Below are 24551 nucleotides of genomic sequence, written 5' to 3' on the forward strand. Positions count from 1 at the left end.
TCTAACTCCCAAAAACGGGACAACGTGACATCACCGCCCGCACCCCACGTGACCTCATCCAGCTAGCGGCCACGTACTCCCGCTCCACCAATGATGGCCGCCCAGGCCAGGAGGCAGGTTGCTATGCAACCTCCGTCAGCCGAACACACTCGGCTCCGCTCCCCGAACACACTCTGTTAGCCTACAGCGGCCCCCAGGCCTACAGTGTCCGGGCCTACAGCGCCCCCCTCCGGGCCTAATACGGGACAAAGGCGGTCCCATACGGGACAAACAAATTTTGCCCAAAATATGGGATGTTCTGGCTAATACGACACAGTTGGCAACCCTAGTTAAACATGTGTATGGTAGGTCGATTATAAACTACCCAAGCGTAGTACAGGAACCCCAGCAACCCTTTCAGATGAGACTGAGGTTCCTGTGCACCTCCTTTAACCTCATCTTCTGCATCCAGTGTTCCAGATGTGGCCTCTTGTGCATCGGCAAGACCAAGCGTAAACCTGGTGACCGTTTCCCTGAACACTTGCTTTCGATCCGCTAAGACCTACTGGGTCTCCCAGTTCCTAATCATTTTGACTCACATTCTCAAGCAATCCTTTCTGTCCTGGCTCTATTGCCTGAGTAGGTCACACATAAACTGGAGGAACAGCTCCTCATATTCCACCTTCTCTAACCTCATTTGCATCCAGTGTTCCCGATGTGGCCTCTTGTACATCAGCAAGACCAAGCTTATACTAGGGGGAAGGAGGAGTTTGAGGGTTATTTTATACTGTGTTGAAGTGAACTATTTTTTCCTAATCCAGTTTAAGCACTATTAGGAATAAACTTCTGATGGTGAAAATATAGCAGCATGGAAATATAACTTGGCTAATAGTGGCAGAGATATGCAGTTTCAGATGTATAAGAAAATAACTGCAGATGCTGGTACAAATCGAAGGTATTTATTCACAAAATGCTGGAGTAACTCAGCAGGTCAGGCAGCATCTCAGGAGAGAAAGAATGGGTGACGTTTCAGGTCGAGACCCTTCTTCAGACTGAAGTTTCAGATGTAATTCTTACGTATTGTAAGGAATTCAGATTTGTTTGATCAGTGAAGATAACAGACACAGATATCAGTGACCCCCAGAAGCCGCATTGAACAATAAATTGTAAACATCAAAAAGACAACAGTAAAGATTAATCTTGACTTTCTTTATTCAACAGAAAAAAATTATTACATTGAGGTCTTTTCGAAATATTATGCCTGTTTCTTCAAGTCGCTTACTGGCAGAAATGTCTTCCATTCTACGATGCTATGAGTAAAAGAAAGATACGAATAACTGATAAAGGACTCTTTCAATGAAGTTCAAATTTAATAAAAAATAATCAAAATCTGGTTGGGACTTAAAAAGTTTAAGCCTAGTAGAAAGTTGAGAATTCATGTTTCTTAAATATTTTTCACTCTAAGTACCACAAATATTTTTTTTAATTCATTCAAGGGACAGGGACTTCACAGGCTAATCCCCATTTAATTACCCGTTCACAATTACCCTTGAGATGGTGATGGTGAACTGCTTTCTTGAACCACTGGTTGTGGTTAGGGAGTGAGTTCCAGTACTTTGACCCAACAACAGTGAAGGAACAGTGGTGTATTTCCAAGTCAGGTTGATGTGTGGCTTGGGGGGCAGCTTTTAGCTGATTGTGTTTCCATACTTTTGCTGTCATTGACTTAGCGGGTAGAGGTCGTGGGTTCGGAATGTGTTGACTTAGGAGTAGGAAGGAACTAAGGAGTCTGAGAAGGGCCGCGATCCGAAATGTCACCTATTCCTTTTCTCCAGAGATGCTGCCGGACCCACTGAATTACTCCAGCTTTTTGTTTCTATCTTCATGTTGACTAAGGAGTCTTGCTGAGTTACTGCAGCGCACCTGTAGATGGTGCAAACTGCTAATTCTATGCACTCAGTGGTGGAATGAGTGAATAGTTGTGGACAGAGAGCTTGCCAATCAGGTTGCCATGTACTGTAGGGCATTGAGTTTCTTGAGCCTCGATGAAGCTGCACTCCTTCAGGGAAGCAGTGAGTATTCCATTACACTCCTGACTTATGCCTTGTGGATGGTGAACAGGCTTTGTGACATAGAAAGTGAATCACAGAGTTCCTTGCATCTGACCTGCTCTTATAGCCAAGTTGTGCATATAGGTACTCCACATCAGTTTCTGATCAATGGCAACCCTTAGGAAATTAATAGTTGAGAGGGGGGGGGGGGGGGGGTAGGGGGTAGGGGAAGAGGGTGGGGGGGAGGGATTCAGTGATGACAATGCCATTGAATGTCAGGGGGTGATGGCCACATTTTCCCTTGTTGGATATTGTCATTGCCTGGCACTTCTATGACATGTAATAAGGACATAAATGGAAGGAGTAGAATTAGGTCATTCAGCCCATCAAGTCTACTCCGCCATTCAATGGCTGATTTATCTCTCCCTCCGAACCCCATTCTCCTGCCTTCTCCTCATAACCTCTGATATCTGTACTAATCAAGAAAGTACAATAATTTTACTTGTCACATATCAGCCCAGGCCTGGATAGTGTTCAGGTCATGCTACATTTAGTTGTGAACTGCTTCATTATCTGAGGATTGCAAATGGTGCTGAACATTAGGTAATCATCAGCAAGCATTCCTACTTCTGACCTTACCATTGAAAGAAGGTCAATTGATGGGTCTGGCACACTACTCTGAGGAACTCATGCAAAGATGTCTTGCTGCTTAGATGATTGACCTCCAACCACCACAACCATCCTCCTTTGTGCTAGATATGATTCCAACAAGTGGAGGGCTTTCCTCCAATTTTCATTGACTCCAATTTAGTTCTCGATACCATACTTGGTCAAATGGTGCTTTGATATCAAGCGAACTTACTCTTACTTCACCTCTGGAGTTCAGTTCTCTTGTCCATCTTTAGTCCAAGGAAGTGTGATATGAAGTGAAAGTTCCCTGATAATTGTCTAGACCAGAATCAATAGTGTTACTATTTTCTACCCCAATCTTTGGTCAGAGATGGTTTAGCCATTGCTTCCATTAATGCTACTAATTTAAAAACTAAAACAAAAATTACTTTAAATTGTGATTGGCTGACATAAATAAAAACAGAACAAACCAGAAATTGTCAACCAGTGAAAATACATGTGTGTTAATGTTTCAATAAAAACATTGAGACTGCAGGTCAGGTAGCATCTGTGATGGCAAAGTGGTAGTCAACATTTTGTTTTGAGAATCCACAAATAGGACTCACATTAGGTCCTGATGCAGGGTCCAGACCTGCAACGCCGACAATACATTTACCTCCACAGATGTTGCCTGAACCACTGAGTGCATCTAGCAATGTGTTTTTTTGCTTTATGTTTCAATATAATGACTAAACTGATGTTTGAACTCTTTCTCTCTCTCTCTCCCCAAATGCTGCAGTCCCTGTTGGTTGTTTCCAGCATTTTCTGCTTTCATTTCAATTTTTCAACTATCACAGTATATTTTTGTGTAACGGAATAGCATAATGGCCCAGAATTCTCTCAAATCTGCTTCATATTCATTGCCAAATACTGCAGCTGAAAACTCACGATAGTTGGTAACTATTCAAATTAGTTCTATGCCACGAAGATGAAAGTCCAGCTATGTATATCCTGATGCTATTGTAGAATAAAATGTTGAGTAAACTTGCAGTATCCAATTACATAAAACAACCTGAATTTTACTCTTTGATATTAGGCAACCTCCCTCCTCTCTCAACTTCACATGTGTTCAACAGAAAAAGTATTTTTGCCTTAATTATCTGGCAGGGGATAGATATATGTCAGTGGGAAGGTAAAGAGCATCTGGGAAGATGAGCTGGTGAGAAAGGATGTCTTACGGACTAACATTTTGAATGATTGAATTCAACAATGGTATGAAAATATCAAGCAATGGGGTTGAAAAATAATTCCAAAGTGGGAGTCTGGAACTGTTGTATGGATCTGATTTACTGCTTGCAACCATATCAGGTACAAAAGGGCATTACAATTCTCATGTTATTTAAAATGCAGTGAGCTAAGGCGGGATTAATTTTGCCAGTTTATGCTGAATTTTATTCTGTGATAATAAGCTCAAAGTTGTATGTGGCTAAACTTTCATCGAAATGGGGAAGAATCAATTTGAATAGCGACCATTCTACCAAGATGATTCTTATACCGTTTTGTACCTTATTTGTTGTTGCTCCTTTCTTTCACTTCACGTTGTCTATTCCTCCTCTGCTGACAGTAGGGTTCCATTGAGTTTGATGTTCCACTATTGTGAGACTGTAGATGTTGGACTACATTGCCATCATCATCGTCCAACATCAGACAATGGCAAGGGCATGAAGGTACTTTAAATGACATTCCCCACATGCTTTCACAAAGGTCCTTTCCATTCCTATACATCTGCACGCAAAATAATTGTGGTCATTAATAAGCAGCTCATTGTCATATTCAATTGTTTGTTACAGATATGTTACATTTTGATTTCCATTTTATTATCTAAAGATAAAGTTAATTTACTGACCATGCTTCATGATGGACTTTACAAACTTATGCTTTATGCAAAATTTCTAAACACTTATGACTCTATGACCTAAAAATGAAATTGCAGAATACTTTTTCAACTTTGCAACCAAATTAATTAAACACTGGTCATGCGATTTTGAAAGGTATATTTTTAAGTTTCTGGTGGGAAAGGATCTTCGTTCTTTCCCAATATAAAATGACCTGTTTCAATGTCTACTGCCTAGTGGTAGCTCTAATATCAGCCACAAAGAAGAGCTTGGAAAGAGTGCTTGGTAAGAGCACACAATGGAGCCAGTTTTCCAGACATTCCACACTACTGGCAATTTGCATGCAGGAAAAATAGATCTTTGCCATCTCTCCTGCACTACATTTGGCTTTGGATCACCGTGACAATAAGAACACTTATGTCATGATGCTATTTATTGACTGCAGCTCAGCCTTCAATACCATAATAGACTCATCTCTAAACTCCTGAACCTTGGCACTGGTGCCCCCATTTGCAACTGGCTTCTTAGTTCCTGACCAGCAGTTAGATGTTAGAATTGGTCATTTCCTCCACCCTGACCCTCAACGCTGGTGTTTCTCAAAGTAACATGTTCAATTCCTTGCTCAACTCGTACACCCATGACTGTGTGGCCAATTATAGCACCAACTCGATCTTTGCCAATGATAACAGTATATAACATAATAGTATAACAGTATAACAGAACTTTATTGTCATTCGGTATAAATACCGAACGAAATCTCAGCAGTCACAAGACACAGCAAAAAAGAAAAGAACACAGGACACACGACCCCAACACCAACATCCATCACAGTGACTCCAAACACCCCCTCACTGTGATGGAAGGCAACAAAACTTCCACTCTCTTCCCCCCCGCGCCCACGGACAGGCAGCTCGACCCCTACCGAGGCAACCGACACGCACAGCCCCCGCAAGGGGATGGAAGGCCCCGCGGCCGAGCCACACCGGGCACTGAAACGTCCCGCGGCCGAGCCGCGCCGGCGATGTTAAGTCCAGCGGCCGAGCCGCACCGGGCGATGGAAGGCACCGTGGCCGCTGCTAAGTCCCGCGGCTGAGCCGCACCGGACACTGAAACGTCCCGCGGCCAAGCCGCGCCGGCATTGTTAAGTCCAGCGGCCGAGCTGCACCGGGCGACGGAAGGCCCCGCGGCCGAGCCGCACCGAGCACTGAACCGTCCTGCGGCCATACCGGGCGATGGAAGGCCCCGCAGCCGAGCCACACCGGGCACTGAAACGTCCCGCGGCCGAGCCGCGCCGGCGATGTTAAGTCCAGCGGCCGAGCCGCACCGGGCGATGGAAGGCACCGTGGCCGCTGCTAAGTCCCGCGGCCGAGCCGCACCAGACACTGAAACGTCCCGCGGCCAAGCCGCGCCGGCGATGTTAAGTCCAGCGGCCGAGCCGCACCGGGCACTGAAACGTCCCGCGGCCAAGCCGCGCCGGCGATGTTAAGTCCAGCGGCCGAGCCGCACCGGGCACTGAAACGTCCCGCGGCCAAGCCGCGCCGGCGATGTTAAGTCCAGCGGCCGAGCCGCACCGGGCACTGAAACGTCCCGCGGCCGAGCCGCGTCGGCGATGTTAAGTCCAGCGGCCGAGCCGCACCGGGCACTGAAACGTCCCGCAGCCGAGCCGCGCCGGCGATGTTAAGTCCAGCGGCCGAGGTGCACCGGGCGACGGAAGGCCCCGCGGCCGAGCCGCACCGAGCACTGAACCGTCCCGCGGCCATACCGGGCGATGGAAGGCCCCGTGGCCGCGCCGCGCCGGGCACTGTTAGGTCCCGCGGCCGAGCCGCGCCGGCGATGTTAAGTCCAGCGGCCGAGCTGGAAGGCCCCGCGGGCGATGGAAGACCCCACGGCCGAGCTGTGCCCCGGGGAAGAGACCCAATAAAAGAAAGGTTTCCCCCACCCCACCCCACCCACACCCCCCCACACCCCCCACACATACACAGCCAAAAACAGAAACAAAAACCATCCCAACACCGACACACACGTTGTCGACAGGATCAATAACAATGATGAGACAGAGTACAGTAAATAAATTGGGAACATTGTGGTGTAGCCTCAGAACAATAACCTACCCCTTAACGTGAGCAAGACGAAAGAGTTGGTTTTTGTAGGAATCAGAGGGGCATTGTTGAACACAACTCTTTCCCCATCGAGGGAGCTGCTATAAACAAGGTCAACAGTTTCAAATTCCTTGGCATCTATTTCACCAGCTATTTAACCTGGTCCCTTCATAATGAGGTGGTAATCAAGAAAATGCAAGTGTATTACTTTCTGAGACATCTGGGAATATTTGGCATGTCTACAAGGATGCTCTCCTTTTACTAATCGACTGTAGAAAGTATTCCAATTGGATACATCTCAGTCAAGTATGGCAGCTGTTCTGCTCTTGATTGCCAGAACCTGAAGTAAATGGTGGACACAACCCAGTCCATCACAGGCTAATCACTTCCATTCATCCAGTTCATCTTCATGTGCGTTGCATTAGTGAAGCTGAAAGTATCGTCAAGAATGCTTTCCACCTGGACCATTCCCCTTTCTCTCTTTTAATCTCTTGGAGAAGATTTCGGGGCTTAAAAGCACAAATATACAAACTTATGAACAGCTTTTCCCTCATTATTATCAGACTCGAATCAATCACATCATTCACACCCCTTTCTCAGAGGTGCTGCCATGTTCTCTTACTCAACTCAGTTATTCAATTTTTGTATTTCAGAGTTTTTCTGCACTACTTCAGATTGCACTACAATCTTTGCAGCATTCTGCTGTTTTGCACCTGATGTTCTATTTATTAAGATATCAATCATGATATATGTTGTGTGCTCTATGTAATCCATGCAGACAGGGAATTTCATTGCACTCGATATAATAATGACTTAAACTGAAGCTGAATTTATTTGATCCCAAACTATATTTTATCTTTCAGTCCTGTCACCTAACTAGACATATATCTCACAATTGTTTAACTAGTGAATTATTTTTTTGAGAAATGTTGCTTAAAGTCAATAGTTATGTAAAATTCAATTCAAGCAAAGGAGCATGATTCCAAATATTGAAGTTTAGTTTAAGATGGGTAGAAATTAGCAGGCTTCTGAAGAAATTAGCAGGCTGGATAGAGCTCTTAAGGATAGCGGAGTCAGGGGGTATGGGGAGAAGGCAGGAACGGGGTACTGATTGAGAATGATAAGCATGATCACATTGAATGGCGGTGCTGGCTCAAAGGGCCGAATGGCCTCCTCCTGCACCTATTGTCTATTGTCTATTGTCTACCTCAAATGGACAAATTAAATTTGACCTGCAGGCTTTTCTCCACTGGTCTATTTCTCACCATAGAATTCCTTGAAGTCATAGGGCAAAAGTCCTGAACTCTGTTCTGGTGTTATACCTATTTTTATTCTTGAATGACAATGGAGTACAAGAGGACACAATGCAGTGAATGATCTAACATCTATTCCACCCTCAAGCTCTTTGAAAATTAGTGCAAATTTGTTGGTAATGTATACCTTGATCATCAGAAATAATGAACAGAAGTAGATACACCATGATAGAATTATAGTTTATCTGCAGCAGAAAAAGGAACATAGAAACAGTTAAAGATCTGCATTTAGATGATACCTGATTACAACTCGAGAAGGTAGTTGTTTTGTCCTCACAGGCAATTTGCATGAAATTCCTACAGGGTGCAGTTGAAGTATAACTCCAACCCTTTTGAGGATAAATTGAAAAACAGTTTGTGAACTGTCAGATAAGCTCCATTATTTCACAGGTTAAAAGTTAATGTAAATCCAGCAGAGTAAATTCTCTCTCTTATTCAAATTTAATTTCTCCTCAAATATGGGGTAAAATAATACCAATTGTCCGATTTGTAAATTAAAACTAAACTACATTTTTAATTTCATCTCTGGGCTCTTTAGTAAAGAGTTCGGCTGGAAACAATTATTATGAAGGCCGAGAGCCCATCATTAATGATGTTTGTTGTTATAGAAATTGTAGAGATTGCAAATATATGTTATGATGCTTAATGGAAGCTGGGAGCCTGAATGCATTGTGCAGGAATTTTGGTTCAGAAACATGCTCAATCCTGCATTCCAGCCTCTTCAAATTAGGATAGGTTGGTTAGTAAGCTAACTTGCCAGTTTTACAGGTAAAGGAATAAAATGCAGAGATATTTTCTGAATAGTTAAAAATTCTGAGCTGCAAATGAACAAGCTAATCATTTTCTTCTTAGGCTGTCCCTTGGGATCAAGACTCATTTGCTTTCTGACCAGTTTTTGCTGCAAACATTAATATTTTGGGCAATACTTTGCAACTGTTCTCTCCATGGACTTGTAAAGGATGTGCAATGGAATCACGTCTTGTCATGAAGTGGAACATAAATCCTGGTGAGTAATTTTAGCTGGCTTTCATGCATGCAAAATCCATCTGGCCCAGAAAATCTCTTCAATAGGATATTTGTACTTGCTCAGAGCATCTGTGATTTTCATTTGTTAAACGCCCAGTTCTTACCAGAAGTAATTGCACTTAATTGCAAGAAAATGAATCATTCTGAACAGTGCTATAAGCTCAGGGGGATACTCAGAAACAAATTTCCTGATGATGAGGAACAGAGCAAAATTGCTGTCTCAATTCCCAAAAAAGGTCAAATACATACAAAATATGGAAACTGAACTGATCATATACAGTAGGTTTTACTGTGGATGCTTGTATTCCCACAGAGGTTTTCCAACATGTTTCTAAGAGGGTGAAGGGCAAGGCTGACAAGCTTAAGGGACTTGGTTGATGAGAGATGTTGAGGCCCTCCAGCAAAAAGAAGGAGGCATATGTCAGATTTAGGTAAGCGGGATCAAAAGGATCCCTCCTCGAGTATGTGCAGGAGAACACCTAAGGCAACCCAGAAAAGCAAAAAGGGGACGTGAAATGGAGCTGGCAGGCAAGGTCAAGGAAAATCCCCAGATTAAAAGTGGTGATAAAGCGGTGACTAGCGAAAGATCCCCTTAAAGATCAGCATGGCCATCTCTGTGTAGAACCACAAGAGATAGGGGAGATAGTAAATTAATACTTCTCATCCACTTTTATGAAGAAGAACATGGAAATTTTGAGACTTGAGGCACAGGAGATGTGATGTCAGATCATGTATGAATTACTAAAGAGGATGTATTGGTGGTTTTAAAGTTCATTAAGTGGATAAAACCCTAGGACCAGACCAAGTACATCTTTGGAGCTTCTGGGAAGCTCAGGAGGAAATTGCAGAAGCCCTTACAGAGATAGTTGCAGCATCTTCAGTCACAGATGAAGTTACAGAAAACTGGAAGGTGGATAATGTTATACTGTTATTTAGGAAGAGCAATTGTAAGCCTGTGATCAGATGGCCTGCAAGTGTCAGTGCTGGGTCCACTGATGTTTGTTATATATAATAATTATTTGAATGACAATGTAGTTAACATTGTGAGCATATTTGCAGATGACATCACAGTATAGAAACATAGAAACTTAGAAAATAGGTGCAGGAATGGCCATTTGGCCCTTCGAGCCAGCACAGCCATTCAATATAATCATGGCTGATCATCCAAAATCAGTACCCCGTTCTGGCTTTTCCCCCATATCCCTTGATTCCCTTAGCCCTAAGAGCTAAATCTAACTCTCTCTTGAAAACACCCAGTGAATTGGCCTCCATTGCCTTCTGTGGCAGAGAAAGCCACAGATTCACAACTCTCTGGGTGAATTTTTTTTTCCTCATCTCAGACCTAAATGGCCTACCCCTTATTCTTAAACTGTGACCCCTGGTTCTGGACTCCCCCAACAGTGGGAACATTTTTCCTGCATCTACCCTGTCCAATCCTCTAAGAATTTTATATGTTTCAATAAGATCCCCTCTCATCCTTCTAAATTCCAGCGAATACAAGCCCAGTCAACCCATTCTTTCATCATATGTCTGTCCCGCCATCCCGGGAATTAACCTGGTGAACCTACGCTACACTCCCTCTATAGCAATAATGTCCTTCCTCAAATTAGGAGACCAATATTGCACACAATACTCCGGAACCTCATTGCTCCTAAACTCAAATGCTCTTGTAATGAAGGCCAACATGCCATTAGCTTTCTTCACTGCCTGCTGTAACTGCATGCTTACTTCCAGTGACTGTTGTACAAGCACACCCAGGTCTCATTACACCTCCCCTTTTCCTAATCTGACACCATTCAGATAATAATCTGCCTTCCTGTTCTTGCCACCAAAGTGGATAACCTCACATTTATCCACATTATACTGCATCTGCCATACTTGCAGCCTCACAGCATCCTCCTCGCAGCTCACACTGCCACCCAGCTTTGTGTCTTCCGCAATCTTAGAGATGTTACATTTAATTCCCTTATCTAAATCGTTACTATATAGTGTAAACAACTGGGGTCCCAGCACCGAGCCTTGCGGCACCCCACTAATCACTGCCTGCCATTCTGAAAAGGACCCATTAATTCCTACTCTTTGCTTCTTGTCTGCCAACCAGCTCTTTATCCATGTCAATACCCTATCCCCAATACCATGTGCCCTAGTTTTGCACACTAATCTCTTGTGCGGGACCTTGTCAAAGGCTTTTTGAAAGTCCAGATACACCACATCCACTGGCTCTCCCTTATCCATTCTACTTGTTACATCCCCCAAAAAATCCAAAAGATTAGTCAAGCATGATTTCCCCTTCATAAATCCATGCTGACTTTGACCGATTCCGTCACTGCTTTCCAAATGCGCTGCTAAATCATCTTTAATAATTGACTCCAGCATCTTCCCCACTACCGATGTAACGCTAACTGGTCTATCATTCCCCATTTTCTCTTTCTCTCCTTTCTCAAAAATTGGAGTTACATTGGCTACCCTCCAGTCCACAGGAACTAATCCAGAGTTGAGAGAACATTGGAAAATGATCACCAATGCATCCACGATTTCTAGGGCCACTTCCTTGAGTACTCTGGGATGCAGACCATCAGGCCCTCGGGATTTATCTGCCTTCAGATCCAACAGTTTACCTAACACCATTTTCTGACTAATGTGGATTCCCATCATTTCCTCCCTCCCACTAGATCCTCAGTCCCCTGGTATTTCCGGGAGATTGTTTGTGTCTTCCTAAGTGAAGACAGAACCAAAGTTTTCATTTAACTGTTCTGTCATTTCTTTGTTTCCCATAATAAATTCACCTGTCTCTGACTGTACGGACCTACATTCGTCTTCACTAATCTTTTCCTTTTTACATACCTAATGAAACTTTTACAATCAGTGTAATATTCCCTGCAAGCTTTCTTTCATGCTCTTTTTCCCCCTCTTAATTAACCCCTTTGTCCTCCTCTGTTGAGTTCTAACTTCTCCCAGTCCTCTGGTTTGCCACTTCCTCTGGCCAATTTATATGTCTCTTCCTTGGATGTAACACTATCCTTGACTTCCCTCGTCAGCCACGGATGAGCCGCCTTCCCAATTTTATTTTTTCGCCAGACAGGGATGAAGAATAACTTATAATGGTCCAAATATGAACAAAGAACTAAATTTGGGAGGTGAGCTGAGAACGACTCGCCTGGATATCCAGGAAGCATTGTGCGGCAGCAAGTATGGCAATGGGTATGTACAGAAAGGAAAATAGTTGTGGTTGCTGAAAGTCAGTTATGCCGCTGCAGAGCAGTGTCATAGGCCCAAACATCTTCAGCTGCCTCATTCAGAAGATCAGAAGTGAGGAAGTTTACTGAAGATTGTACAATATTCATCTCCACTGACATCTCAGAAAATGAAGTAATCTATGACTGCACATGGCAAGTCATGGAAAACATTTGGGCATGATTCAATATGTGGCATTCATGCTACAATAGTACTGGTCAATGGCCCTCTACAACCAGAGACATTTTGTTCATTTACCATTAACTTTCAACTGAGATGTTTGCTACCAACTTCATAGGGGTCATCACAGATCAGAAATAACCGGCCAGCCACATAAATACAACTGCATGTCAATAGTTGAGTATTTTGTGATGGGTGACACATGCCCTTGTGCCTTTCCAACAGAACACACAAATAGAGCATGACACTATCTTGCTTGATTGGCATCATATCCACCACATGAAACATTAATTTCTACCAAAACTATTGGTGAATTGTGTACCATCCACAAAATGCACCAGAGTTACGCACTTGCGTTATTTCCAACAACACTCCCTAACACATGTTCTCGATCTCCAGGAGAGTCACTTGCAGAAGATACAGAGAAGCAGCACCACTTGTACGTTCTCCTCCAAGTCACAAGTCCATCTGTTCCTTCATTGTCTAAAACAAGAAACTCCTTATCCAGCACCATTGTGAGAGTACTTTCACCAGAAAGCACTGCAACTGTTTAAAACGATGACTGACTACCATCTTGTCAAGGGCATTTAGGAATGGCTAATAAATGCTTGCTTTGGAAACAAGACCCAGAGCTTATAAAGTCTATAACAAGGGATCATAATGCAAGAACTAGAGCCCAATTTGATAGTGAAATCAGTAAAAGCTTTACTTAGATACGAAGGATGGTTTATATCTAGCAGTCTCCCAAAAGGCTGTGCAAGAGCTTTCGATACAGACATGACATTAGTCATGAAATGATATGCCACCGACTCATGCAGTTGAGATATAATTAATTCATCATTGTCTTATTGAATGGGGGAGCAAACCAAAGGATCTGAGGAGAAGCAGATTGGTGATGTTGGAGGAGAGACCTTCCCTAAATGTCTTGATAATTAGGCAGGAAGAACTTTGAGAAGGTTTTTTTAAAAACTTTTCCACCTACTGGTTACTGAACAGATCAATGATTATGTCTTCTTAATTTTTGAGTTATAAAGTTCAATGAGATAAAAACTAGGCGGTTTCTGCAACTAAAAGACTAATATATATCAACTCAATTTATCTGCCTTCAGTCCATATACATTGACAGCTTTATCTAACAATAGTAGAGCAATCCTGAATATCTCTGTTGATCCAGAATTCACAACTTTTGGGGGTAAAATGTTACAGAAGGTTCTGATAAAGAGTTGTTGACCTGAAATGTTAACTTTGTCTCTTTTTCCACAGCTCCTGCCTAACCTTGTGTTTCCAGCATTTTCTGAATTTATTTCAGATTTCCAGCATTTCTGTTTAAAAAAAAAATTAAACTAGCATAGGAGCTCTGATCAACAATTGGCATAGTTATAAATTCACAATATACTCCATCGCATTATCTATGTAATGGTGTGCTGAGACTATCAATGGTCCCTGTTGTGTAATGCAACTGCTCCTACCTGCTGATAGGGAATGCATTCATTTCTGCAATTATTTCCATGTTCATCCCATTCCCAATCGGAAATCCAATTTCTCACACAGGTCCGATCATTCATACAAGCTGCAAACCTGTCGAAACACAAATATTTATTCATTGCAAAACTTTCCTTCTTGATAATTACAACCATTGAGAGCTTGACCTTTGTCCTATGGGTAGATTAACAACCAAATGAGAATATTCCTCACCCACAAAAAATATCCTCCCTAGAGAGAGTGGTGGAGCAAGGTACTCTCAGTCAATTTAGGCATTTAGCTGAGCACTTGAAAGATCATAGCATTAATGTCGATAAGTCAAGTGCTGGAAAATGAGATTAAAAATAGATAGGTACTTGACACGATGCACCACAGGGTTTGTTTTCTGTATTATGGTTCTATCTAGTTTAATTTTCTCCCGGGACCCGAATGAAATGTATTGGATGCAGCAATGTCACTTCTGTTGAGTTTTCAGTCCTGATTTGTCTTTAAATACTGAAGCAAATAATAGCAAAATATATATTTCATCAAGAATTTCCGAATGTTCAGGGCATCAGTACATGAAGGACTTCCAGATTAATTATGATGTTGTTGAAAATGCTCCTGGCTAAATTCTGTGACTGAGAAGAAACATTAGATTTTAAGCCTGCAGAAAGATCCCAACCTAAAAACATCCTCCTTCCATTACCCTCCATAGGAGCTGCCTGACTCACAGAGTTCGTCCAGCAGTTTGTTTTGTGCATGATTTTCAAGGTGGAACAGGAGGGGGTTAAAGCAGAGGGTGAAGGGGTCAGTTGAGATTCACTCAGCAGTGGAGGTTACAGATAATTAAGGAGAAGAACTGTCATGGAGTGAAACAAGAATTTCAGCTGTTTCACAGGAGCAGACATGTCTTAGCACTCCTGCCTGAGTCAGAAGTTTCACAGCAGAGACTTGAACACAAAAAACCAAGCCAATGCTTGTTTAGTACTGAGGGAGCAGTGCACAAAGAGAGGTTCTCTCTTTTGAATGAAATCTCGTCTATCTCCAGTAGACATGGAAGATTTCATTACAAAATATATACAAAGTATAGGGGAGTAATCATCAGGTGGCTTTGCCATCAGGTGATTTCTTAATCACTATCACATCAACAAATAATTATTTTGCAGTGTTTGGGATCTTGCTCTAATTAGATTCCCAGCAACCTTTCCAAAATCACATCAGCCACACTATTAGAAGTATTTTGGTTTGTCCTAATTCATGAAGTATTATATAAATGCCAGGTTCTTGCATGAGTACTGCAGACATCCACCATTCATATTGCTTTCCTTTTCGATAACTGTTATACCTGGACATCAGAAAATGTGTTATTTTCAAACACAATTTTGATTTATACAATGACTGGATACAGGTGAATTGATGGCAGTTTTCTGAGAGTAAAATTGAGGCACATTATTGGTTTTCACACAGCAAGCTTTACTTTGTGCTTGCATTATGTCGCTGTACATTTGTTATCTATCTATCTTCTATCTATCTATATAATACTAAAACTCAGATCTTGTGTATATTTTTTTTTGTGGTTTGGCCTGATATATTCGTAACAGCGATTGCAGCAAAACGGCGGACTCCAATCAACATATCCCATCTGCACTGGTCCCACTTGCCTGCATTTTGGCCCATATCCCTCTAAACCTGTCCTATCCATGTACCTATCTAATTGCTTCTTAAAAGTTGTGATAATCCCTGCTTCAACTCCCTCCTCTGGCAGTTCCCATACACCCACCACCCTTTGTGTGAAAGCATCATGCACCTGTCCAAATGTCTTTTAAATGTTGTTTTTGCACCTGCCTCAACTACTTCCTCTGGTAGCTTGTTCTATACACGTATCACCCACTACATTGACATTGATTCACTTAACCTTCCAGTGAATGTATGTGTCTGTTAAGTGTTGCTGAAATACCAACTGATAAATGTTTTAAGTATCATATTAAGTCTGAGCAGTGAAAAAAGACAACATTTGTTGAAAATTAGAATTCTTACAAGACAAAATTGTGTTTAATTGGAGGAATAAACTTACCAATCATCGCAAAAGCTCTCACAAATTGGGGCATTATGAATTGAATACGAGTCATTGGGATTGACCCAGTTGAAAACAAGTGGGGAGCAATGATAGAAACAGTCTATTTTTTTCATGTACTCTTCACACCTGTAGTAGTGAATAACAACATAATCAGTAACCAGAAATGTGGAACTGTATTTTCATAAATTATGTCTTTGTTAAATTTTCATTCTGCTGATCTTTTCAACAGGAAATATTCCATTTTTTTCCATAATGTGATAGAAATATGGCTTGATTTCAGTGTAATGCTTGGACATCTTTTGCTTTGTTGATATTTAAATAATAACATGAAGCACAAGAGTAAAGATGAATTATTCCAATTACACAGCATGCTGGTGACAGTACATCTGGAACAACGTGTACACTCCGGAATCCCTGCATGAGAATAGGGTTAGTTGCTATTGATACTTTGGAGTTTAGAAGAATGAGGAATGATCTTATAAGAACGCAGGGAGAGGTGGGGGGGGGGAGAGGGATTGTGCAGGGCAGCATAGTTGTTCAGATGTTTCCACAAGTGGTACTATTTTGAATGAGGGTCATAGTTACAAGATTAGGGGATGATCATTTCAAAAGGAGGCATGTGGGAACATCTTCTCACAGAGGGTGATGAATCTTTGGAATTCTCTACCCCAGATGATTGTGGAAGCTAGACCATTGGGTATGGAAAACAAAAACTACAGATGTTGGAAATCTAAAAAAAAACAGGAAATACTGGAAATATTTAGCAGATCAAGCTACATCTGTAGGAAAAGAAACAGAGTCAACTTTTCAGGTAAAAGATCCAATACCCAAAGTAAAAAGACAAAAGAAGCTTGTAAAGCTGTACAATGGGTAATGGAGGGCATGGCTTTGATTGGATTAAGAAGGACCATTTATAATCCGGTCATTCCCTCTTCTCCTGTCTCCTGCCGGGCAAAAGATACAAAAGCTTGAAAAAGCATATCACCAGATTCATGAACTGCTCCTCTTCCATTGTAATCAGACTATTGAATGATCCGCTCATCAGATTAGGGTGTTGTCCTGATCTCCCAACCAACCTTATTGTGGCTCTCGCATTCTTTATTTATTGGCACTTTCTTTGCAATCTTAGCGCTCAACACCACATTCTACATTCTGGTATTTTTCCCTTTGTACTACCTGTTATAATTGTACATAACTTAATTGTACTCGTGTACAGTTTGATTTGACGGGACAGGATGCGAACAAAGCTTTTCACTGTATCTCAGTCCACGTGAAAATAATAAATCAGTGCTCATACAAATATTGAGTGGTAATCATGGAGATAAGCTGTAAACAAGGTTATCTAGTCCATGAATGAATAGGAGCAGTCAGAGCATGGGAACATAGACAGAACTATGTAGGAGTTGCAAATTACAGAGCAGGAGAACAGGCCTAGCAGGTCAGGCTGGGCATGTCCTCCACTCCCAGGAGAAAAAGAACAAACTGAGCTAATATTAAAGATGGGTGACTGATATAGATCAGGAAGTCAAATGACCAAAAGCTGTAGAATTCAGTTGATGTGTTGTACTTTGGGAAGTTAAATGGAAGAGGAAGATATACAGTAAATGGCAGCACCAATAGGTTATAGAAAGAAGGACCTGCAAATGCTGGTTTACCAAGGAAAGATGCAAAATGCTGGAGTAACTCAGCGAGTCAGGCAGCGTCCCTGGAGAACATGGATAGGTGATGTCTCGGGCCAGGACCCTTCTTCAGACTTAGGAATGTTGAGGCACAGGGATCTTGGGGGGTAAATCCATAGCTCCCTGAAAGTGGATAGGGTGATAAAGCAGATGTATAGCATAGGTCAGGGCATTGAGTATAAAAGATATAGGAAGGATGTGGAGGTTTTGCAGGGAGTACAGAAGAGGTTCACCAGGATTGGAGTGTATTAGCTACAAGGAAAGATCGGATAACATTGGGGTTGTTTTTTTTCTGGACTGTCAGGGACTGAGGAGAGACCTGATAGAAATATATAAAATTATGAGAGACATAGATAGGTAAATAGTCAGAGTTTATTCCCCAGGCAGTTGTTTTCAGGTGAGGTGGAAAGTTTAAAAGAGATTTTATGAGGCAGAATGTTTACACAGGGAGTGGTAGGTGCCAGGGACATGCTGACAGGGAATTGGTGGAAGCACATATCAAGATAGCTTTATTGTCATCCAAATTGGACGAAATTCAGTCACCCACAGTCCAACAACAAAAGCATCAAAATAGGCATTAAAATTACACAACCCCCAAAACACACAAAAGAAACATCCATCAAGAAAACATCCATCACAGTGAGTCTCCTCCAGTCATCTCCTCACTGTGATGGAAGGCCACAATGTCTTTTCCCTTCTCCTGCTGTCCTCTCCCGCGGTCAGGTTGTTGTGGTTGCAGGCCGCGCCGGACGGTCCGCAGCGGCCCGAGCCTAAGGCGAGTCGCAGCCGCTCCCGCAGCCTCCGAAGACGGCCGGCTCCGCCGATGATAAGTCCGATCCGGGGCGGGCGAACACGCTGCTGCTGCCGCTGTTGCTGCACGTCGGGGCGGTCGTGGCTCCCGACGTTGAAGCCCCCGCCCAGCAGAGAAATATCCCGCGGCCTATCTTAGGCCGCGCCGGACGGTGAAATGTCCGCGACCCAAGCCCCGCGATCCGGGGCGGGCGAACACGCTGCCGCTGCCGGAGCTCCTGATGTCAGCATCCACCCGGCCCGAGCCTAAGGCGAGTCGCAGCTGCTCCCGCAGCCTCCGAAGACGGCCGGCTCCGGTGATGGTAAGTCCGGTCCGCGGGCTCTGCGAACCGGAGCCCTGGAGGCCGCCAGCTCCAGGAGTTGGGCCGATGGTAGGCCGCAGCAGGAACGGAGGCACGGCCCAGAAAACAAAGGTCGGGTCTCCGTTCGGAAGGGACACCTATTTACAATTTTACTGTTCCCCCCCTCCCCCCCACATACACACATAGTACACAAACACAAAAACACAACATCACAACTACAATTAAGACAAAAAAACAACAAAAACACAAAGACAAATGGACCGCAGGTAAGCCGCAGCTGCTATGGCAGCGCCGCCATTTTGATAGCTTACGAGGCATTTAGACAGGTACATTAACAGCCAGAGAATAGAGGGATATAAATCGTGTGCAGGCAGATGTGCAGTTTTAAATTGGCATAATTGTGAAATAATAAAAAGGGAGGAGAAGATGTGCCTGGTCATGGAAGCTCTTTGAAGATGTTGGAAATTGTAGAGAATGATCTGTGAAATGTGGAGGCTGGTGGGATGGAAGCTGATGACCAAGGGAACTCTATCCTTGTTCTGTCCCAGTGGAGAGTGGGTGAGAGCAGAGCTGCAAGAAATGGATGAGATGCAGTCAATGTGTGTAGGAAAATAACCGCAGATGCTGGTGCAAATCGAAGGTATCACAAAAAGCTGGAGTAACTCAGCAGGTCAGGCAGCATCTCTGGAGAGAAGGAATGTGTGACGTTTCGGGTCGAGACCCTTCTTCAGACTGAATATGGTCAAAGGCTTTGTTAACAATAGTAATGGGAAGCAGCAGTTCAGAAAGAAAGAAGACATTCAGAGAAGCCGAGATAGAAAGTCTCATCATAGAAACATAGAATGTAGGTGCAGGAGTAGGCCATTCGGCCCTTCGAGCCAGTGCTGCCATTCAATATGATCATGGCTGATCATCCACTCTTCCTTCATATCACCACTGATAGCCATGCCTGAACTAAGAAGACCTATCTCTCTAAAATTCACTTCCAAACTTCACTGAAATTAATTTCTAAATCCCTACACCTCTTTACTTCGATACCTCTTTTTAAACTCCAATAATTATCTTTTTGTTTGTCTGATGAAAGCTCTGGCTGTCTCTGTACATTAATAATGTCATATATGTGCAAAATATTGTCCTGAGTCCAGAATAGCCATTGCATTTAGGACAGGCAGGTGAGGGATGGTAGGTATTGAAGGACTTTAGGGAACATTGTTCCTCTTTCCAGTAGCAGCAGTCCAGCACCCACATTTTGGTAACTGCATACAAATCAGCAATGTTTTGACATTTTAATTTCACAACTTAATATGTAAGGTTTGAATTCAGGAGGTCTGACATCGAATGCAGTTACATACATTTTAGCCTGCAGCATAGCATTTTTTTAAACTCAAAGAATACACCATATTTCTGTGTTTATGAAAATTTTGGTTTACCTTGGACTAAGTTGGCCACATCGGTCCCAATATGTATTATCTACCTTAGACATTGGGGACACAGCAACCTGTTTGGTGTAGTTGGAAAAACAGCAGGCAGCTATTGGAAGAAAAGGAATTTACTGAGGTCAGGTAGCATGATGCTAAGCCATATCCAAAACTTGCATAACATAAATATCAACAACATTCAAATATTTCTGAGGTTATTTCGTCTGTAAATGTTACATGCTTTTAATTTAAAAAGAGATAGAATACTGCAATGGAGAGCATTGGAGTGTAGGCCTGTTACTTCATTCTGACTTTTGGATACTGAGGACAAGTAAAATGGAGACTTGGCAATCAGCATCGTGAAGGAAATATCACAAATTATAGACAGGAAACAAAGAAACATGTTACCAAAGGGGAAACAGAAAGATATTTAGTCTTTACAGTAATTACTTCACACCAGAGTGAGAAATACATGGAATGATTTGCACAGAAATACATACCCTGGAGAAACCTATGAGAGAATTGGATAGCTAATCAAGGGATTTGATGTAGTAATAAACAAAAATTCTGGAAACTCAACAGTGAGGCAGCATCTTTGGAGTGAGAAATATAACATATTTCAGGTTGATGAATCTTCATCAGAAATGGTGAAATGAATAAGCAAATTAATTTTAGGTTGCAGAAGGGATGGGGAAGGGATACATAAGGCAAAGGGAATATCTCCCAAAGTGTAATTGCCCAATGGGATCCTGCTGTTTACAGTGCTGACCGGATAATGGATTGGTAAGGGGATTTGGAGAGAGAGGAAACAAACAAAGGGACATGTTAAAGTTGTGAAACGTAGGACAGAGCTGTTGCAGAAACCTGAAACTAAAAGTAAATGTTGGAAATGTATGAATGAATGAAATGCCCAGTAGATCAAGTGGTGTATGTGGAGAGAGAAAACTGAGTTACTATTACAAATGAATGATTTTATAGCAGAATTAGCCCATTTTGATACAACGGTTAAAAATAAGTTAGCAAGAAATGTTGACTTCGATCTTCAGTCTAGCAGGCTGCAATGTGCCCAGTAGAAAATTAGATGCTCTTCCTCAAGTTTACATTGGGCCTCATTGGAGGATGCCACTGACAGATTGGACTTAGTTGGATAGGGTTGGAGAATTAAAGTGACTGATATCTTGAAGCTCCATCTGGCCCCTGTACACTGAAAAGAAGTGCTTTGCAAAGTGGGTCATGCAATCTGCTTTTGGTTTCTCCAAACCAGAGGAACCCACACAATAAGCATCCAATAAAACATGTTTTATTAGAAAAAATGCAAGTAAATTGCTGCTTCATTTGCAAGAACTGTTTGGATCAATGGATGAGGGGAGCAGAAGTTGTAGCACCTTCTACAATTGTGTAGTAAAGTGGTAAGAGAGCAGAGTTGTCGATGAAGATGTAAGAGTGGACCAGAGAGTTGGGAAGCGATCAGTCACTTTGGAATACTAAAAGAAAATGGGAGGGGAAGATGTCTGAAGGTACACTCTCACTGAAAGTGGCAAACATTTTGAAGGATATTGTTTTCCTTGCGAAGGCTGGTGGGTTCAAAATGAAGATCCTTTCAATGGCCAGAAGGAGTGAGGTGAAAGGAAATATACAGCAGAGGCAGATTAGAACCAATGGATTTGTTGGCTGTATGGGTACATCAACAAATAATTTTGTCGATAAATTGTCATTTGATGAGATAACCTTTCAACTTTTCATCAATTTCTGGAATGACCACATCAACTTACATTGGGAAAACCGCCTGCATTCTTCCATGCCTGGCTCGGGACCAGAGGATAACTTGTGATATCTTCCTAATAGACAATTTTCTCCATTACAACTAATTCCCAGCGACAATATTGCAATAAAAATGCCTAACAAAGTCATCATTATGATCGTTGACTTTAAACCTGCAAAAGAAATCAGAATAGATGACAACAGATAGTTGACCGGTATAATTCTTTATTTTGAATATTTTCCACTTGCCTAAATTGGCTTCCAGAAATTAAATTAACTTTGGTAATAAATTTTAGTTTCCTACGCTCTCGGCAAGTTTTCACTGATGATCAAAGAGCAACGCCTGTAAAATATTTCAGATGCTGGATACACTCCATATTTCCATGCAATCTTCCTTGTAAAAATCATCTCAAAGATAAAAATAAAAAAGAGAAAATGTTGGAAATACTTAGCAAGCTAGGCGGCAATTGTTTCAACAAAGTAAATTTTCAACTCTGCGAATTTTCATTCGAATTTTGCGTCAGTACATTTTGTAGGTTGAAGGCATTGAACCTTGAAGTGACGGCATCTAGGGAATAATGACTTGAAATCGAATAATCTGTAACTCTGAGCAGCGTGATCCCAAGGTAAGAAGTATCCTGGTGCAATCTTGGTGAATCAGATCACGTCAACAGAATTTAACTTGAAAAAATGCACTAACAGTGAAAAATAAATCTGGTATTTTATTCAATACATTTTCATGTATTCCATATACCTATGTAAATAAATAAATGGCTCATTTACCTAAAACATATTTTGGATGGCTCTCACAACATACCGTTAAACCATTTTACAACAGAATATACCCATAAAAATCTGCAACTGAGGGCAGGTATCATTGAAGAGAGAAACAATATGAACATTACAGAAATTCAAATGTTTTTTTTTACAACTCATTTCTGATGACATAGGCTTTTGAGTCTATGGTGACACCCAGAGCAATCCCATTCCCCACTTATTTCTAGGCAACCAGTTCTCACTCACATATCCCCCATCTATATACCAGGGTAATTTGTAATAGCCAGACAAAGTACCAATAATACATATTTGAGATGTGGGAGGAAACTGAAACACTTGAGAAAAATCCACATAGTCAAGTGGAGAAAGTGCAAATCACATACCGACTGAACTTGAGGTCAGGATTGAATCTGGGTCACTGAACCCACGAGGCAGTAATGCTTATTACCACATCACCATGCTGCCCTGTCCTCTTGTGGAAATATGTTTTTGCTCAACTCATACTTACAAAAATGGACAACTCAAAATCTGGTTTTATAAAGCAAACAAGAGACTAAAATGGATGTGTAGGAACGAACTGCAGATACTGGTTTACACCAAAGATAGACACAAAGTGCTAGAGTAACTCAGCGGGACAGGCAGATATCTGGAGAAAAAGAATGGGTGACGTTTCGGGTCAAGACCCTTATTCAGACTCTGAAGACTTCGGGTCTAAATAAAGGTCTCGACCCGAAACGTCACAAATTCCTTCTCTCCAGAGATGCTGCCTGTCCCGCTGAGTTACTCCAGCATTTAATGACTAAAATGTGTGTTTGAAGTACTTAACCATTCAAATGTTTTGTTTAGACGTGTCCAATACTTTTTCTCACATGGTCTCAAATTTTGTATTTTCAGTAAATCAGCTTTTGAACATATCATATACCACACATGTACATCAGCAAATAATTTAGATATCCAGCATTCAGTAATATCCCTGTATGTAACAAACACACAGGACAAATAACAATATTATAGAGTCTCAATGAGATTAGATTAAATACAGTGAGGGACGAAGCAAAGAAAGAGAGAATATGAAGGTGAACAGGAAGATGGCATACAAAGTAAATGGCAGAAGAGAAACAGAAATTACACACAATGTCAAAATGAGAAAAAGGAACAAAGGACAGAGTACAAACTGTGAGACAAACCAAAAAATTATTAAATCTTCACAAAATTAAACATAATTTTCAAATACCACTAATTAAGAATTAATCACAGGTTTTAAATGTCTTCTCTCTTTTAAGTTATTTTCACATTGTGTCCCTTATCAAGTTGAAACAGTAGACATTCAGAATACTTCTACCCTCTGTCAATATGCAATTTTATGTTACTGCTCACTTCAATCTATCCAGAATGCATATAGTACAACTAAATCAAACTACATAGCACTGACCGCTTTGCAGATCTGTTACCTGTTGCTGTGAATATAGCTCTCTTCTCTGTCCAGTATGAGTCACTTTTATATCTGATGAGCTAACTAATCTGTCTGTCATTCATTGGGCAATTTGGGTGAAGCAGTTACCTTTGACCATAACTGTTTTTTCTAAAGTCAAGATAATCCAAAATGGGAATGTAATCAGTACAAGTATTGACCAAGAGTTGGAGATAAACAATTCACCACGTTGTTTGAATTAGATAAATAGTTTGCTTTGTCATTTCTACTGAGTTGAGAAATTCTCTCAATGTTTGATGAGAAAATAAATTCCATAATATAAAAATAGAGTTTATCATATTAAAACTTTATTCTGATTAGTTTTCAACCTTTTCATCTTTCAAACATTTACGTAAAACTTAAGTTGATTGGAGATCAGCAGCATTGAATAGGTTTGCAACATTAG

General features: G+C 41.7%; 1 protein-coding gene across 2 annotated transcripts; it reads right to left on the reverse strand.

The window, feature by feature from the left end:
* Positions 1-1173: 1173 nt before the first annotated feature.
* On the reverse strand, positions 1174-24192 carry LOC144598071 (riboflavin-binding protein-like). 2 transcript variants are annotated; one of them, XM_078407955.1, is made up of 7 exons: positions 24107-24192; positions 21909-22070; positions 20149-20248; positions 15925-16053; positions 13856-13964; positions 4205-4424; positions 1174-1289 (listed from the first exon to the last, which is right to left on the reverse strand). In XM_078407955.1, exons 2-6 carry the CDS (start codon positions 22048-22050, stop codon positions 4206-4208), a joined length of 699 nt encoding a protein of 232 aa, XP_078264081.1. In that variant the 5' UTR covers positions 22051-22070; positions 24107-24192; the 3' UTR covers positions 1174-1289; position 4205. The 2 variants fall into 2 exon arrangements, with proteins under 2 accessions (XP_078264081.1, XP_078264082.1); XM_078407956.1 differs by having other exon boundaries at positions 24126-24160.
* Positions 24193-24551: the final 359 nt, after the last annotated feature.

This window comes from Rhinoraja longicauda, chromosome 11 (assembly GCF_053455715.1).
Source record: "Rhinoraja longicauda isolate Sanriku21f chromosome 11, sRhiLon1.1, whole genome shotgun sequence".
Taxonomy (NCBI): domain Eukaryota; kingdom Metazoa; phylum Chordata; class Chondrichthyes; order Rajiformes; family Arhynchobatidae; genus Rhinoraja; species Rhinoraja longicauda.

Bases quoted from the DNA above. Each gene is read 5' to 3' on its own strand.
- LOC144598071 (XM_078407955.1), bottom strand. From the start codon at position 22,050: ATGATGACTTTGTTAGGCATTTTTATTGCAATATTGTCGCTGGGAATT. The intron at 16,054-20,148 runs GTAAACCAAAAT...TCACTACTACAG, and splicing joins TGTGGCCAACTTAGTCCAAG to GTGTGAAGAGTACATGAAAA. The intron at 13,965-15,924 runs GTAAGTTTATTC...GTGTTTCGACAG, and splicing joins GAGAGCTTTTGCGATGATTG to GTTTGCAGCTTGTATGAATG.